General features: G+C 37.9%; 1 protein-coding gene across 1 annotated transcript in view; it reads right to left on the reverse strand.

Moving 5' to 3' along the window:
* SPATA16 (spermatogenesis associated 16) overlaps nucleotides 1-1452 on the reverse strand; it is a 221456-nt gene extending 220004 nt beyond the window's left edge. The window contains exon 1 of the mRNA XM_024740856.1: nucleotides 838-1452. Coding sequence (XP_024596624.1) covers nucleotides 838-1452 — 615 coding nt within the window. The remainder of the gene's footprint in view (nucleotides 1-837) is intronic.
* Nucleotides 1453-20018: the final 18566 nt, after the last annotated feature.

The following is a 20018-nucleotide window of genomic DNA, read 5'->3' on the forward strand; positions in this document are numbered from 1 at the left end:
CACCTTGTCTTAACTCATTGTGTAAATCTCCAGTGGCCACCAGGCATATATAAAATGCCTTGAACTATTTTTTGTAGTTAATTAAATATGCAGTCACGAATGTTGCCAAGCCAATGGGAGTTCTAGTTACACACTTTGGTCCTTTTATAAGTTCAGTGGGTCATGAGATGGTGCAGTTTTTCCCATGACCTTTTTTGTGTTTTATTGGTGATTCTCACGTTTATTTTAGCCCATGGGCTATTTCTTTATGCCAAGATATTGACCAACTTACCTGCTTGCAGAGAGAAAAATAATTATTCGTAAAGCTCAGTAGAATGGGAAGGGAAGGGAAGTTTGATGGTAAGGTAAAATGGTGTTGTTTTGTTTTTAATCAGTATTATACATAAATTATCAGCCCATGCTAAAAAGTAAGATGGTTATGTTTAATCATGAAGACTACATATCAAAAGGGGACAGTTTGTATATTCATTAACTGCCTATTTCTAGAGAATCTATACCCATCACCACTGTACTAAAACTTTATGGTTTTTATAGGTATACATCTAAATTACAAAACCAACTGCATTTTAATATATGTTACCCACTGCAGAATTTGTTAGAGAAAATGCATGAGATGTGCTTTTGGGGTAATTTCTGTATGTCAAGTGCACACAAGCATATTAATTTGCAGGCACATCTTATTTATGTAAACTGAGAACGGCATAGTCTTGATATCATTCAGTATTTTCACCCCATGATCGCTGTTCATTACAGTATAATCAGAACTGCTCAATGTAATCACAACTTTCCCTTTCACAGCTTCCCGTCACCAATCTATGTTTTTTTTTAATCCCATACCTCCAGTGCTGTTCTGAAATGTCCTGCTGCCACGGCGTATTTCTTTTGTCTGTAGCAAGAGCTGGCACCCTTTAAGGTTACCTGAAGCCATTTGTCAATCTGAGGCAGAAAGGTGAAATTAGGTACACGGAAAGGGTCTACTACTATTTCAGCAGCTTGGCATGTTGGCCGATTCCCAGTGGACATGTAGGACTCTACAAACTCATAGCTCACGTCCTCTTCATTAACGTAGACCAACTTCACCTCCACATCCATGATATTCTTTAAGGGGATGTGAGGCAGAGGCATGGTGATCAGTGGGCTGTCAAGGTCTATTACTTTTGCCTCTTTCTTTCCAGCTGGCTTTTCTTCACCTTCTGCCTTCCGTTTAAAGGCCACTTTCTCTAAATCATTGCTTTGGGTTTTTTTGATGCTCTTTGCCATTTTTATTCTCTCAGCTGTGATTTCTACCTGTTTATCTCCACAGCTTTTCTTAATCTCTTGTGGCATTTCCAGGATGCTGGGTGGGTTTGCTAAGGTGGACATTTTCTTGTTTGTGTTTATCTTTGGAACAAGTTGATCAGGATAGACCCTATTTATTGTATTCTCCAAACTCCTACTGCTTCCTGAATCCATTGATTTCCCCCTGAAACACCTGTAGGGGTGAGAAGAAGACACATAATTACAACAAAATTTTGAAATTCCAGTGGCTTTAATTTAGTCAGACTATAGTCAAATTCATTGAAAACACTGTTTAATTCATTATAGGTATTTATCACCTTAAAGTAAAACTGTATGTACATCATCTGCTGACTGTTTTACTAGAGAAGTATATGTTTCAGTCTCAGAATTCACCAAGAATTTGTTGAAAACACATTTAGACAATGTCTTTCAAAAATAACCATCTATAGCTGAACAACGTTGAATGAACATTTTTATGGGGTGCCCAAACTCATTGAATAGGAAAAGCTTATGCATAGCCACTGAGGACAAAAGAGGACCCCCCCCAAAAAAGTCTATCTCAATATTAATTTCTTCAGAAAGGCAGGTGGTCTAGAACTCATTATAAAATATACCGTTAACCTGCATAATAGACTTGCGAGTCTAAAGAAACCACAGCTGCTTCCTCTGAAAGGCTTCTAGAAATGTTATGAGCACAATGTTTCCTCAATTTGTTTCTTCTATTAGGAATGGGAATCTCAAGTTTAAACAGCTTTAAAGGTAACTATTATTCAGAAAGAACTTGAAAGCAGAAGAACGTGGCCTTCATCTTCTCATTAAATATGGAGTCACATATTCATCTTCAGGCTACTCTATTCATATTTTTGTAGCAATGGTATCAATATTGTATTATATGAAGATGAGGCATTTTCCTAAATCACTTGTGTTCAAAAAATATAACTAACAGTCTTTCGACTCAAAGGTTTCTGCATACAATTTCTGCTTCTAGGTTAGTTTCAAAATATAAAATATGTTAAGACCTAATAATGATGTAGTCAGTTCGGTTCCTATTTTTAAGACTCTTTCACCTATCATATCCTGTCCTGGAAACAACTCTGTAGGATAAATAGGAGTAAGGACCACATTTTTCAAAGAAACTAAGGAATAGAGAGGGTAATTTGCTTGTCAAAGTCACATTAGCAGAACCTGGATTGCTGTTTCCTCCCTGGGACTTCTACTCACTAACTCCTAGTCTGGGATACTTCCTCTAAAGCATGCTGTTCCTTAGGATAGCTAATAGGAAACTCACATCAGAACACAAGGAAAAGAGAAAATGCAAGAAAGAAGGGCTGAGTATTACAATAAGATAATAATGAGATAAAAGCTAACATTCTTGCTTCTTTTCATCTACTACAGGGACAGTGCCTGACTCAAGATAAAGTCTTGACTAGCTTGTCAAATCTTATGATTTTGTTAATGTTGTTGATTATTTTCATTTGTTTGCTTGAAAGACTGGTTTGCCCCAGAAAACCTTTAAAAGACCCTGAAATTTGACACAGTGATTCTTAAGGAAAGTACAGGAAGATACAAAACTCTATGTATGACTCTAACTTTTGAGGCACTTTCCTCCCCCCCACCACTGTACTTGTGTCATCAGAAAAAGGTTTAGGTCAAACGTGGACGTATCGAAACATCTACCGTGATGATCCAAATTATCTCATACGAAAGATGGCATTCCAAATAATTTTAATAACAGCTGTCTTGGATGTTAATTAGCACAAGTTGAATACTAGAAAAATATTTCCCCAGTGATTTATAATGATGTATTAGAGTTTTGTGTCTATGGGGGGGAAGACACCTAAAAGATTAAAAATTTTGCCAGTCTGTGTTATGCTCAGTATTGAAGGAGATAGCCATGACTGGTCATCATGAGACCCATTACTGCAGCTTTACTTCAGGAAGGGTCCTGTTTTCTTTTCCTCTCTTGGATTCATTGCTGGCATCCAGTATATCTTTTGGACCACTAGTGTGGCTACTCAGGGTGGTGAGGAAAAAACTGTCTGCCATAACTCTATCTTACGTTTGCCCTTTTATGCCGCATGTGGTTTAGTTTGAGAAAAGTTAGCTTCAGTCCTTGAATTAAGATCTCCAGTGGATGGACACTTGAGATATACATTTATACTGATAAGTTTCAGTAGCAGAGATGCAGAAATGGAAGTAGCACAACTCCAATGCCCCACATGCATTGTATGATTCTTTTAAGCGTCATGTGAAATTTTTAGTAAATTTATATACTGCAGTGTGGCTAAGTTCCAAATAAAGCTTGGTACTTATGAATACTATAGAAATTATATTTGTGTTCCCCTCTTTGTCAGATACTATCTGTAATGCAAAAGAGATGTGAAGCACTTGACACTTGTTTAAAGCTCAAAATATCTGATTTTATGGATCTCTGATTCATATCTGTTCTTACAATCAGCTTCGAAAATACAAACAGGAAATGTCGGTTAGCTATTTCAAAATTTTCATAGTATCTCCCACGTATCTTTTCTAAACTCTCTCCCTACTTCAAGCAGCAGTAGCTAAAATGTGTCAGAATATCTGTAGTTGGTTGTAGTTAGTAACAGTTTTAACATCTATAGCAGCATTACTTCTCTCTTTCATATTTATTTTATATCTCTTGAACATATAAACTTATCTCTACAACCACTTCTTGTAGAAGGTAATTGGTTTTTTTTCCTCTCTCTCTCTCCCTCTTCCCCTCCACCTCCCTCCCTCTGCCTCTTTTCCTTCAAATTCCCCTAGTCCAATCTTCCTGTCAGTTGTCTGCACCCCCATCCCAACTTTGCACCTTTTTCTTTGCAAGAAAGAAAGTTTTATTGTTTTTAAGAAACAGGTTTCTGGGTATTTCTTCATTAGTCCTTAAACCTCTCTATAGAAATCATAATTTTGTTCTTCAGTGCAGTTTTTTACAAGAAACAATAATAGAGGGGGGAAAAGTTTACACTGTATATATAGAGCAATCAGCGGAAAAACATTTGTAACATTTTCAAGCATCTGGAAGAGCAAGTATTCCAAATTTGTCCAAGAAACATATAATTCAGGTCCCCACAAAAACCCAGAATAAATATCCTAATGTCAAAAAAAAAAGGGTGTAAATGTACAGGCTGAAAAAGCATGGCCAAACCCAGCCAATATTTTTCAGTGTTGTTCCAAACAGGGTGACGTCAGCTTCAGATTTAGAGCCTGTTCTTTATAAAAATTGTTGCATGTGTACAGAAGAGTTATGAAACTGCTCACTTACCGCTTTTTTAAAAAAATATACAACTCCATTTAAATAATTTGGAATTTAAGGCCTTTCACCAGCTAGCTCAATGTGTGTTTCCAGATTTATTTAGCACACCTTCTGTAAACTGCTCTGAAGTCAAGGGGAACTTCTTGTTACTTCCGTAAAGATACTTATTTTCAGTCTGTCTGCTAAGAATTCGCCCTCTTCCTGTTCTCACCTCATTCTACCTGTCCAAACCTAGCCAGAAGTTATCCGCCCCTCCCTCCTCAGAATACTGACGGCATTCATAGTCCTACTTTCTACATTGCAATTATGCACGAATGACTTATTTCTTCCACTAAGCTCCCTAAAAGTAGAAATGTGCTTTACTTATCTTGACATTAGTTCAATGCTTTGCATAGAGTAGACATTCAATAGATGTTGATCAATATGGATGCTGTGAATCAAAGGCTAATTTAAACATTTTAAGAGAAACAAAATTGGATTTTTTTTTAAGGTATGGTTTTGTAACTTTGTGAGAGGTGTTTCGCTAGATTTTGTTTGGTTTTAAATTTGGTCCTGGGTAAAGTACATTTTCTTCTTTGATAGTTCAAGTGAATCATCTACCACTAGATTTAAACTATCAACCTCTTCATTTTTTTATTTTATTTTTTTAGTTGTCTAGTTGATTAACATGACATTAGTCAGTGTTCCTGAGGCACTGAGTTATACTTTAATCATTACTTCAATAACAATACATTTAGAGAAAACTATTAGACAATCATTATGTATGTCAAAGAAGTATTCACTGATAACATTCTGTAAAAATGCCCATTCTTTCATTTAGAAGACTGTAAGATTGATTTCCTCAGAGGCATGCCTTAAGAAAAGATCTCCAACAAATATTGATATGAAACAGAACAATCTTGAAAGTTTTATAATAAATACACGTACTAGAAACAAGGAGAGGTTAATGTTCAATCATTTCCAGGGGGTAACCATTAAAAATTTTTTCAGTGGATTTTCAACACATTTATTTTTTTCTACAAGCATTTCATTAAGCATTCTGTTTTACTTGGGAGATTCTATCGCTTCGTAGATACAATCAGTGGTTTACATGGCTATTAGTAAAACAAATTATTTATTAGCATTTTGATTGAAATAGGCAGCTCAAACATGGGTAATCCAGTAAAAGAGAACCCTTAAAAATTTGCTCTTTGAAACATTCAACATCACAGTTGCTATGGTTTTGTTTCTTAAAAAAAAAAAAAAAAAAAGATCTAATTTTAACTTGTTGTTAAATGTAACCAGAGAGACATCATAAGGAATAACATCTTGCTTGTTAGTCCACTAGTACACCTTGATATTTTAAAAAACACACTACGAAAGATTTTTTTTGATCCAATAATTATTTATTGGACACCTACCAAGAGAAATGTACTGTGCTATGTGTTATAAAGGAAACTAAGGATGACCAAGACAGCGTTCTTGGCATTCTAGAGCTCATAGCTGGGAGTAAAGGTGTAGGATGGGGAGAGGGATGTACAGAGAAATAACTTTATACAGAGGAGACATTCTCTTACAAGACTGTGAACTGCTGGAGGGGCAGAAATGTATCACAGTCTTTTCTATACTGATGTTTAGCTCCTTCAGAGCCTGGAACATAGTAGGTCCTCAGTACACATTTGTTATTCATATGAGTGCATGGTTGGTGTGAGTAGTATGGTAGCAATAATGAACATGCTTCTGTGGGAACATGGGACTGATGGAGTTTAAGAGATTTGCTTTTGAGAGGAGGAAGAATGAGAGGCATCCCTATACAGGCGATTTTTCTTCTCTTTTATCCAGGTAACCATAAGGAATAGCTCACCATTATCAGAAGGGAGAGTGAATTGGGCTCATGACGCTTATTAAGAAACACAAAATAAAACATACTGTGCAGTGTTTCATGAATAATGATAGCAGCCAACAGGTACTCCCAGTGTACAAAGTTATCTCACTGGACTATTCCACTTGTTTCTCACAGCAACTCTTTTGCATAAATATTATTACCCTTATTTTACTAATGAGGAAAGCAAGAGGTTAAACAACTTGAGGGATCACCAAGAGAATCTACCAGACCTAAGACTCGAACTTGGGACATTCGATGTCAAATTCCATAGCTTTTGGACCACAGGATAATAAATTCCTCTGCATTTCACCATCATTGATTGGGATTTATACTTTCCCTACCTTAGAAAACATTTTTAAAAGTTTAGTAACTAGGCATTCAATTTTACTGCTGTTTTATTGGGTAGGATTCCTTTTAAAATGGTAACAAAATGAAGTGGTGATTTATGGTTAACAAGTATATGAACCAAATTTGTTGAGAAACGCATTAGAATTTAATTGTTTTTCATAAGATCTTTAGTTGCCAGTGTAAGGATGGTCCTGTTGTATTCCAGAAGTCATTAAACTCAGGAAAAAAATAATGTGGACATTACACTTCCACACTGAGTGGATTCCAGGGATTTCAGACTTGAAATTACCAAACCATTTGCTGATCACCAAGTCACCAAATGGGAATAATGGCATCAAAGCAACTGTGCTTCATTGTACCTGGTACACTGTGAACAACTGCTGTGTTGTATCAGAGAGAGGAAAGCATTAGAAAGGTGCCTTCATTGTTCTTCACGCAGTGGAAAGAACATCCTGTTAGGAGATGCAAGAAAGGTTTGAATTCTAGATTTATTATGTATGAACTGTATGCTCTAGGAGACGTTATTTAATCTCTCTAAATGTTATTTTCCTCCTCTGGAAACGGGAATGATTGGGTACAGGAGAATCACGTGAGAATCAAAAAAGATAATGTATGTAATACTCCCAGAAGTTCAAAATTGTGTACCCCACTGTTTATATGACATCTCTACTTGGTTTGTCTAATATACATCTTAAAACTAACAAGCCGAAAACAGGTTTCTTAAATCTCATCTCATCTTAAGTTGCCCATCTCCTAGTGTTCCCATTCCAGTACATGCCCCCACATCCATTGGCCAGGACAGAACTTTACAAGTTTTCTTTGATCCTTTCCTTTACTTAACTCCAATCCATCATGAGGTCCTACTGACTCTTTCTTTCAAAGGTCCACCTCTTTCCATATTCATGATGATACCTTCTAGGACCCATGATCTCCTGCCTAGACTATTGCAATTGCTTTCTCACACACAGCAGCCCAAGTCGTCCTTTTAAATGAAAATCAGATCCCACCATGTTCTTGCTTAAGACCTTTAAATGGCTGCCCACAACACCTAGAATAGAATACAAATCCCTTATCCCCCTGCACCCTCTGAAAATTCATCATGTATTTCCTCCCTTGTCTACTGTATTCCAGCCACCTGGCTTTTATTCTGTTCTGCTAATTTAACAAGTTCATTCCCACCTTGGAGCCTTTGCACTAGTTGGTCTAGAGTGTTCTCTTCACTGTTTTTCATGTTACTCAGATCATAACTTAAATGTCCATTCCTAAAGAAACCTTCTCTAATGAATTAAAGTAACAGCGCTCAGTCATATATCTATTTTAAATCTCACCATACCACTTATCACAGATATATTTACTCATATGTATATGTGTGTGTGTGTGTGTGTGTGTGTGTGTGTGTGTGTATATATATATTTCATTCATGTATACCTTTTATCCAACAGAATATAAGCTCCCTGAGAGAATGCACCTTGTATGCTAGTTCACTGCTATATATTCAGAATGTTCTAGACACAGAGTAAGCATACAGTTAATATTTTTTTAACTGGACAAACAGATGACTGTATCTTATTTTATTGTACATTTATTGAAAAATTCAAAATTACCTCTTTTTTCCTGCTGTACCATATTACAGAAACTTAGACAGTTTAGTTGGGAGTCACCTAAATATAAGCTAGCTTTTTACAAATTGACTTCACTATGGAATGCTTCTCCAGACACTGTGGCATCCTTATTCTGTCTTTTGTTTTGTTTTGTTTTTCCTATTTTTATTGTTTGCTACTCTCATTCAACAATATTTATGATGTGCCTATCCTGGTCTCTTTTACTTTAGTCTTTGTTGAGAAATAAATAATTTCCCTGATGCTTTGTTGACATAAAGTGTGGCTCATTCAGAACCAAAAGCATCAGAAAAATCAGAGCTTTTGGGGGAAGTGATAATGATACAACTTGCTATCTTTACAAGTGTGGTCCATGAGGACACAACTGTACTTCTCAAAAATCCTTAATCTAATTTGATTGTAAAAACAGTAACTCATTTGTTGTGGGAGGAATATGAGGGTAGGGCAAGTCATGTTTCAATGTACTTCAGAGACATTTGGCTACATTTCTTCTTGAAACACAAATGCAATCAGCCTGCCAAATTCACTGGCATCCTGAGAGAAAGTTCTGTTTCTTTGCAAACACTGCTCTGTCCTTCTATAAAAGTAATCCAAGTTTCTATTTACCTAAGAGTCTGAGACTGTACAGATGTATAAAGAAAAAAAAATTTTTCCCCCAACTTTGGCCATCTCTTTAATTCTGTTGATATGGCTCTTACTTCTTAGACTTTAACATTTTATTTCTTAAACTATAACTCAGAATTGTAGAAGGATAGAGATGGACAGCCTTCCCAATACGCTCTCATCTAATATCCTTATTTTGCTGATGAAGAAATGGAGTCTTGTGCAGGTGAAATGACTTGCTCATGGTCACACAGCGAATCAGTGCTTTCAACCACATCTTGCAACTCTCAGAGTTCTTTCTACCTCACTCCACTGCCTCCCCATAATACACAAGGTAAATGGTTATCGCAGTTGCAGTTTCCAAATGAAGAAACATATATTGAACAGTTTAGTGCTTTGTTTGCAGAAAGTCACACAATTAATGAACAGTAACCACAAAGATTTCTTATCCTTTGATTTACCCTTTAAATTATTAAGTTTTCTCAAACATGTTTTAAAGTTATATCTACCCAAAGGTAGGAAATGTATCTTTAAAATGAACCAATTGAGACCTTCAAGATAGTGTAGGAGTAAGACGTGGACATCACCTTCCTCCCCACAAATACATCAGAAATACATCTACATGTGGAACAACTCCTACAGAACACCTACTGAACACTGGCAGAAGACCTCAGACCTCCCAAAAGGCAAGAAACTCTCCATGTACCTGGGGAAGGCAAAAGAAAAAAGAAAAAACAGAGACAAAAGAATAGGGACGGGACCTGCATCTCTAGGAGGGAGCTGTGAAGGAGGAAAAGTTTCCACGCACTAACACAGCAATAGGGGCAAAGGGCAAAGCTGAGAGATTCCCTCACAGAGGATCAGTGCCGACCAGCACTCACCAGCCCGAGAGGCTTGTCTGCTCACCCGCCGGGGCGGGCGGGGCTGGGAGCTGAGGCTCGGGCTTCGGAGTTCAGATCCCAGGGAGAGGACTGGGGTTGGCTGTGTGAAGACAGCCTGAAGGGGGCTAGTGCGCCACAGCTAGCCAGGAAGGAGTCCGGGGAAAGGTCTGGAGCTGCCTAAGAGGCAAGAGACCATTGTTTCAGGGTGCATGAGGAGAGGGGATTCAGAGCACCGCCTAAACGAGCTCCAAAGACGGTGCGCACCACGGCTATCAGTGCTGACCACAGAGACGGGCACGAAATGCTCACGCTGCTGCTGCTGACACCAAATTGCCTGTGTGCAAGCACAGGTCACTGTCCACACCTCCCCTCCAGGGAGCCTGTGCAGCCCGCCACTGCCAGGCTCCCGTGATCCAGGAAAAACTTCCCCGGGGGAACACATGGCACACCTCAGGCTTTAGCAATGTCATGCCAGCCTCTGCCACTGCAGGCTCATCCTGCATTCGAATTATGACTACTGTACCCTTCCCTCTCCCTGGCCTGAGTGAGCAAGAGAGCCCTAATCAGCTGCTGCTGTAACACCCTCCTGTCTGGGCGGGGAAGAGCCTTTAGGTTTTGGCAAAGCCAAAAGCAAAGCTGAACCCCAGGAGCTGTGTGAACAAAGAAGAGAAAGGGAAACTTCTTCATGCAGCCTCAGGAGCAGCAGATTAAATCTCCACAATCGACTTAATGAACGCTGAGTCTGTGGATTACCTGAATAGACAACGAATGTTCCCAAAATTGAGGTGGTGGACATTGGGAGCAACTGTAGACTTGGGGTTTGCTTTCTGCATCTAATTTGCTTCTGGTTTTTATGTTTATCTTAGTTTTTAGTGCTTATTATCATTGGTGGATTTATTGGTTTGGTTGCTCTCTTTCTTTATTTTTAATTTAATTATTTTTAATATTAAAAATTTTGTTTTTCTTTTGGTGAATGTGTATGTGTATGTTTCTTTGTGTGATTTTGTCTGTTTAGGTTTGCTTTTATCCTCTGTCCGAGGGTGCTGACAGTTTGTATTTTTTTGTTGTTGTTGTTTGTTTTCTTTTCATGACCGTGTGTGTATGTTTATTTGTGTGATTTTGTCTGTTTAGTTTTGCTTTTACGATTTGGATTGGGGTTCTACTTGTTCGTTGTGTTTTTTTTCTTCCTTTCCTTCCCAGCCACGTGGCTGGTATGGTCTCGGTGCTCCAGCCAGGTGTCAGGCCAGAGCTTCTGAGGTGGGAGAGCCAAGTCCAGGACACTAGACAACCAGAGACCTCCCAGCCCCATATAATATCAATCAGCGAGAGGTCTCCCAAAGATCTCCATCTCAACACTAAGAAACAGCTCCACCCAACAGCCAGCAAATTCCAGTGCTGGACGCCCCATGCCAAACAAATAGCAAGACAGGGACACAACCCCACCTATTAGCAGAGAGGCTGCCTAAAGTCATATTAAGTTCACAGACACCCCAAAATGCACCATCGGACGTGGCCATGCCCACCAGAAGGACAAGATCCAGTCTCACCCACCAGAACACAGGCACTAGTCCCCTCCACCAGGAAGCCTACACAACCAACTGAACCACCCTCACCCACTGGGGGCAGAAACCAAAACCAATAGGAGCTACAAACCTGCAGCCTGCAGAAAGGAGACCCCAGACACAGTAAGTTAAATAAAATGAGAAGACAGAGAAATATGCAGCAGATGAAGGGGCAAGGTAAAAACCCACCAGACCAAACAAATTAGGAGAAAATAGGCAGTCTACCTGAAGAAGAATTCAGAGTAATGATACTAAAGATGATCCAAAATTGTGGAAATAGAATGGAGAAAATACAAGAAACATTGAACAAGGACCTAGAAGAACTAAAGAGCAAAGAAACAATGATGAACAACACAATAAATGAAATCAAAAATGCTCCAGAAGGGATCAATAGGAGATTAACTGAGGCAGAAGAACGGATAAGTGACCTGGAAGATATATTAGTGGAAATAACTGCCAGGGAGCAGAATAAAGAAAAAAGAATGAAAGGAATTGAGGACAGTCTCAGAGACCTCTGGGACAACATTAAATGCACCAACATTCAAAATATAAGGGTTCCAGAAGAAGAAGAGAACGAGAAAGGGTCTGAGAAAATATTTAAAGATATTATGGTCAAAAAGTTCCCTAACATGGGAAAGGAAATAGTCAAGTCCAGGAAGCGCAGACAGTTCCATACAGGATAAATCCAAGGAGAAACATGCCAAGACACATATTAATCAAACAGTCAAAAATTAAATACAAAGAAAAAATATTAAGAGCAGCAAGGGAAAAGCAACAAATAACATACAAGGGAATCCCCATAAGGTTAACAGCTGATCTCTCATCAGAAACTCTGCAAGCCAGAAGAGAGGGGCAGGACATATTTAAAGTGATGAAAGGGAAAAACCTAAAACCAAGATTACTCTACCCAGCAAGGATCTCATTCACATTCAGTGGTGAAATTAAAACCTTTACAGACTAGCAAAAGTTAAGAGAATTCAGCACCACCAAATCAGCTTTACAACAAATGCTAAAGGAACTTCTCTAGGCAGGAAACACAAGAGAAGGAAAAGACCTACAAAAACAAACCCAAAACAATTAAGAAAATGGTAATAGGAACATACATATTGATAATTACCTTAAATGTAAATGGATTAAGTGCTCTAACCAAAAGACACAGACTGGCTGAATGGATACAAAAATAAGACCCATATATATGCTGTCTACAAGAGACCCACTTCAGACCTAGTGACACATAACAGACTGAAAGTGAGGGAGTGGAAAAAGATATTCCATGTAAATGAAAATCAAAAGAAAGCTGGAGTAGCAATACTCATATCAGACAAAGTAGACTTTAAAATAAAGACAAGAGACAAAGAAGGACACTACATAATGATCAAGAAGGTGTTAATCCAAGAAGAAGACATAACAGTTGTAAATATTTATGCACCCAACATAGGAGTGCCTCAATACATAAGGCAAATGCTAACAGCCATAAAAGGAGAAATCGACAGTAATAGTAGGGGACTTTAACACCCCACTTTCACCAATGGACAGATCATCCAAAAATGAAAATAAATAAGGAAACACAAGCTTTAAATGACACATTTAACAAGATAGACTTGATTGATATTTATTGGACAGTCCATCCAAAAACAACAGAATATACTTTCTTCTCAAGTGCTCATGGAACATTCTCCAGGATAGATCATATCTTGGGTCACAAATCAAGGCTCGGCAAATTTAAGAAAATAGAAATCGTATCAAGTATCTTTTGCACCCACAATGCTGTGAGACTAGATATCAATTACAGGAAAAAAAACTGTAAAAAGTACAAACCCATGGAGGCTAAACAATATGCTACTAAATTACCAAGAGATCACTGAAGAAATCAAGGAGGAAAACAAAATATACCTAGAAACAAATGACAATGAAGAAATGAAGACCCAAAACCTATGGGATGCAGCAAAGCAGTTCTAAGAGGGAATTTATAGCAATACAATCCTACCTCAAGACATAAGAAACATCTCAAATAAACAACCTAACCTTACACCTAAAGCAGATGGAGAAAGAAGAACAAAAAAACTCCAAAGTTAGCAGATGGAAAGAAATCATAAAGATCAGATCAGAAATAAATGAAAAAGAAATGAAGGAAACAATAGCAAAGATCAGTAAAACAAAAAGTTGGTTCTTTGTGAAGATAAAATTAATGAACCATTAGCTAGACTCATCAAGAATAAAAGGGAGAAGACTCAACTCAATGCAATTAGAAATGAAAAAGGAGAAGTAACAACTGACACTGTAGAAATACAAAGGATCATGAGAGATTACTACAAGCAACTCTATGCCAATAAAATGGACAACCTGGAAGAAATGGACAAATTCTTAGAAAAGTACAACCTTCCAAGACTGAACCAGGAAGAAACAGAAAATATAAACAGACCAATCACAAGAAATTGAAACTATGATTAAAAATCTTCTAGGGCTTCCCTGGTGGTGCAGTGGTTGAGAGTCCGCCTCCGATGCAGGGGACGCGGGTTCGTGACCCGGTCCGGGAGGATCCCACATGCCACGGAGCAGCTGGGCCCGTGAGCCGTGGCCGCTGGACCTGCACGTCCGGGGCCTGTGCTCCGCAATGGGAGAGGCCAGGACAGTGAGAGTCCCGTGTACCGCAAAAGAAAAAAAAAAATCTTCCAACAGGGGCTTCCCTGGTGGCGTAGTGGTTGAGTGTCCGACTGCCGGTGCAGGGGACACGGGTTAGTGCCCAGGTCCGGGAGAATCCCACATGCAGCGGAGTGGCTGGGCCCGTGAGCCATGGCCACTGAGCCTGTGTGTCCGGAGCCTGTGCTCCACAATGGGAGAAGCCACAACAGTGAGAGGCCCGCGTACTGCAAAAAAAATAAATAAATAAAAAGTTAAAAAAAAATCTTCCAACAAACAGAAGCCCAGGACCAGATGGCTTCACAAGTGAATTCTATCAAACATTTAGAGAAGAGGTAACACCTATCTTTCTCCAACTCTTGCAAAATACAGCAGAGGGAGGAACACTCCCAAACTTATTCTACAAGGCCACCGTCACCCTGGTACCCGAACCAGACAAATACACCAGACAAAGATGTCACAAAAAAAGAAAACTACAGGCCAGTATCACTGATGAACATAGATGCAAAAATCCTCAACAGAATACTAGCAAACAGAATCCAACGGCACATTAAAAGGATCATACACCATGAGCAAGTGGGGTTTATCCCAGGAATGCAAGGATTCTTCAGTATATGCAAATCAATCAACGTGATACACCATATTAACAAACTGAAGGGTAAAAACCATATGATAACCTCAATAGATGCAGAAAAAGTTTTCAACAAAATTCAACACCCATTTATGATAAAAACTCTCCAGAAAGTAGGCATAGAGGGAACCTACCATTAGAATAATAAAGGCCATATATGAGAAAACCAAAATTCAAAAAGAGTCATGTACCAAAATGTTCATTGCAGCTCTATTTACAATAACCCGGAGATGGAAACAACTTAAGTGCCCATCATCGGATGAATGGATAAAGAAGATGTGGCACATATATACAATGGAATATTACTCAGCCATAAATGTTAAAAAAAATAAAAATAAAGGCCATATATGACAAACCCACAGCTAACATCATTCTCAGTGGTGAGAAACTGAAACCATTTCCTCTAAGACTGGGAACAACACATGGTTGCCCACGCTCGTCAATGTTATTCAACATAGTTTTGGAAGTTTTAGCCACGGCAGAGAAGAAGAAGAAATAAAAGGAATCCAAATTGGAAAAGAAGAAGTAAAACTGTCACTGTTTGCAGATGACATGATACTATACATAGAGAATCCTAAAGATGCTACCAGAAAAATACTAGAGCTAATCAATGAATTTGGTAAAGTAGCAGGATACAAAATTAATGCACAGAAATCTCTTGCATTCCTATACACTAATGATGAAAAATCTGAAAGAGAAATTGAGGAAAAACACTCCCATTTACCACTGTAACAAAAAGAATAAAATACCTAGGAATCAACCTACCTAAGGAGACAAAAGACCTCTATGCAGAAAACTATAAGACACTGATGAAAGAAAGTAAAGATGATACAAACAGATGGAGAGATATACCATGTTCTTGGATTGGAAGAATCAACATTGTGAAAATGACTATACTACCCAAAGCAATCTACAGGTTCAGTGCAATCCCTATCAAACTACCAATGGCATTTTTCACAGAACTAGAACAAAAAATTTCCCAATTTGTATGGAAACACAAGAGACCCCCGAATAGCCAAAGCAATCTTGAGAAACAAAAATGCAGCTGGAGGAATCAGGCTTCCAGACTTCACACTATACTACAAAGCTACAGTGATCAAGACAGCATGGTACTGGCACAAAAACAGAAATAGAGATCAGTGGAACAGGATAGAAAGCCCAGAGGTAAACCCACACACCTTTGGTTACCTTATCTTTGATAAAGGATGCAAGAATGTACAGTGGAGAAAAGCCTTTTCAGTAAGTGGTGCTGGGAAAACTAGACAGCCACATGTAAAAGAATAAGATTAGAACACTTCCTAACACCATACACAAAAATAAACTCAAAATGGATTAAAGACCTAAATGTAAGGGCAGACACTATAAAACTATTAGAGGAAAATACAGGCAGAATACGCTATGACATAAATCACAGCAAGATCCTTTTTGACCCACCTCCTAGAGAAATGGAAATAAAAACAAAAATAAACAAATGGGACCTAATGAAATTTAAAAGCTTTTGCACATCAAAGGAAACCATAAGCATGATGAAAAGACAACCCTCAGAATGGGAGAAAATATTTGCAAATGAAGCAACTGACAGAGTATTAATCTGCAAAACATACAAGCAGCTCATGAAACTCAATATCAAAAAAACAGACAACCCAAGGAAAAATGGGCAGAAGACCTAAATAGACATTTCTCCAAAGAAGACACATAGGTGGCCCAGAAGCACATGAAAGGATGTTCAACATCACTAACCATTAGAGAAATGCAAATCCAAACCACAGTGAGGTACCACTTCACACTGGTCAGAATGGCCATCATCAAAAAATCTACAAACAGTAAGTACTGGAGAGGGTGTGGAGAAAAGGGAACCCTCTTGCACTGTTGGTGGGAATGTAAACTGATACAGCCACTGTGAAGAACAGTATGAAGGTTTCTTAAAAAACTAAAAACAGAACTACCATACGACCCAGCAATCCCACTACTGGGCATATACCCTGAGAAAACCATAATTCAAAAAGAGTCATGTACCACAATGTTCATTGCAGCACTATTTATAGTAGCCAGGACATGGAAGAAACATAAGTGTCCACTGACAGATGAATGGATAAAGAAGACATGGCACACATATACAATGGAATATTACTCAGCCATAAAAAGAAACAAAATTGAGTTGTTTGTAGTGAGGTGGATAGACCTAGAGTCTGTCATACAGAGTGAAGTAAGTCAGAAAGAGTAAAACAAATACTGTATGCTAAAACATATATATAGAATCAAAAAAAAAAAAAGGTTCTGAGGAACCTAGGGGCAGGATAGGAATAAAGATGCAGACGTAGAGAATGGACTTGAGGACACGGGGAGGGGGAAGGGTAAGCTGGGATGAAGTGAGAGTGTAGCATTGACATATATACACTACCAAATGTAAAATAGATAGCTTGTGGGAAGCAGGTGCATAGCACAGGGAGATTAGCTCGGTGGTTTGTGACCACCTGGAGGGGGTGGGATAAGGAGGGTGGGAGGGAGACACAAGAGGGAGGGGATACAGGGATATATGTATACGTATAGCTGATTCACTTTGTTATACAGCAGAAACTAACACAACACTGTAAAGCAGTTATACTCATAAAGATATTAAAAAAAGAAATAAAATGAACTAATTAACTTTTTGGAAATAATTTTAAATTTATAGATGAGTTGTAAGAATAATATCAAGAACTCTCAATTGTCCTTTACCCAGATTTACCAATTTTAAACATTTTGCCCTTATTTATAATTGTGTGTGTGTGTGTGTGTAGTGTAGACAGGTATACAGAGACACATACACATATATACATTTATATTATTTATTTTTTTCAGAGTTATTTGTGGGTTAGGTTGCAGGTATCATGTCTCATTACCCTGTATTACTTCAGTGTACATTTCTTAAGATCAATGAGATTTCACTTATGTAACACAATACAGTGATTAAATGCAAGGTTTTCCTAGAGAATTATTCTCTTGGTAATGCTACTTTACTGGTGCTCTAAGTATGTCCAAGGTCAGTCTACTCCATTGGAGTCTGATATAGGTAGTTGGGTGACCATGCTGGCACTGAGCCAATGATGTATATATTTCATGTTGCTGTGGTAAAACTGGTACCTGGGCTGGCACTGATGAAGCAGTCTGATAGGTAGATAGATGCTTCCTTTATCTGATGCTAAGGAAATACTTTAAAGTCTATATGATTAGCTTCCCGAAAAAGAAGTTTATAAGGATGGACTATTGTTAGACGTTCATTCATCCATTTAGTCAACACTTGTTGAGTTCCTGCTAGGGGAAAATACTAGGCTCTTTCCTGGGGAATTATAAAGGTGAATAAAATGGATTGTGCTTCATAGGAGCTTGGGAGTAAGAGCTCAGAACTGCTATCTGACTTTCCTGGGAGGGTGCTCCAAGCTCAAGAATTGAAATGTCATAGTAGACAGGACCTGTGTTTTAGAGTTGAGGACATATAAGCTCAAATCCTAACTGTTTCTTCTTTGCTGAAGAAACTTTCAGTAAGTTATTTTACTTTGATGGATCTTGTTTTTTTCATCCAGTTCATTCCTCATAGGGATGACTGAAGGATTAACAAAGCAACATCTGTTAGGAACTAATGCATCATTTAGCATATAACTTCTCTACAAAGGGTAGCTATTATGGTGTTACATATAGTATATATACTATATCATGAGCAAATTATAAACATAATATTCATATATAAAGCATACTTATGACTTTTAATAATTGATGCTTTGCTTTACATTGTGAAGCTTTGTTTACATTGGCATGCGCACACACACATCATTTTTCTTCTTAAATTTCAAAAGTTGGCGACTAATATTTACATAAAAATGGAATCTCAGGATATTTATTCTCTGGGAATTTTGTGTCCTGGAGAGCAATTGGTAAAATGAGAGAATATCCACACAAAGAGGGATAGCTAATCTATTTTCACTGTTATCACATATAACCAGTCACATAGTGCATGATCCATAAAATGGGTGCATCATGGGTAATGCATGAATAATTAATATTTGCCACTCTTACCTCACAAGTAGAACCTGAGGCATGAATATGAGACTGCTCCTAAATTATTTTCCCCTGAGGCTGAACTGGATATTTATTTTCACCTAAGATCATTATAAATCTCTGTAAACTATGTTTTGGAGTGGGGTGGAGACAGGTAGAGAGTGAACGTAGAAATCCCCTAATCTCCAACCATATTGTATAACAGAATTATCACTATTGTCATTTTAATATTTTCTAGTATGTTTACAGTGCCTTTTAACTTACCCTAAACTGTCTTCTCCTTTAGAGGCTGAAGAATAAAAGGCATTTTTAACACTTGAGAAACTATTGGTTGGGGTATTTTTGTATGATTTGCCTGTGGCTTAATGGTACAATGTTATATGCACTTACCATGGAACCTGGCAGAGAAGAGAAAAAGAGTGAGAGAGAGAGAAGGAGAGAGAGAGAGGATTAGAATATGAACTATTTATCTACCTTCCTATGCATGCCAAGCCATTTCACATCATAAATTTCTGAGCCAAAAGTAGGGTTTACCTGATTCTTTGCAAGAGTTTTAGTTTGATATTTTACTAAAGATAATTATGAAGTTCTTTCAAATGGAACTATTTAGATCTTGTATATATTTGTTTGTTATTTTTGCACAAATGACTCATATTTAATTTGACTTCATTGCTCCCCTCTTGAAGCCAGTAGGCTCAGTTTACAAATCTGTGAGCTACTGTTGGTGGTGCCCTCCTTCCCAGTGAAACATACAAAGCAATAAGCATCATGTATCCTCCCCAATACCCCTCTGCTTCTGGCTCAGGTTGCCTAAAGCACAGATCCTCTCTTATCCCTGTCCCCAGGTTTGAAGCACATAGCCTCATTTCAAGGCAGAGGCAGCTTCCCTCTACTTTCCTTTGGGATATAAAAAGGGGGTGAAGGGGCAAAGAGAGTCCCCTGGGCCTCTCCTCTCAACCACACTACACTGCCCCTTCTTCCCCCATGAAAAATAAAATAAAAAAAACAATAATTTAATTTCTTGTATAGTTTTTAGTACTATTATTTGAAGATTTCTTCTGACTCTTCTTCTAGTATAAATAATTATACTTTTTCTAGAATAAATAATTTCTCTCATAGACAAATCAATACATTTGTCTGTGAGAGAAATTAATTTTGGAATTAAGCTAGAGAAGATATCAAAATAGTTTAGAAGTACATTTTTTATTTTTTCAATCATGTTTCAATTACACTTAATGAAGATTTACAGGTTTACAGAGTTGAATAATATTTGAAAACTGGTT

This window comes from Neophocaena asiaeorientalis, unplaced genomic scaffold (genome assembly GCF_003031525.2).
Source record: "Neophocaena asiaeorientalis asiaeorientalis breed wild unplaced genomic scaffold, Neophocaena_asiaeorientalis_V1.1 scaffold365, whole genome shotgun sequence".
NCBI classification, from domain to species: Eukaryota; Metazoa; Chordata; class Mammalia; order Artiodactyla; family Phocoenidae; genus Neophocaena; species Neophocaena asiaeorientalis.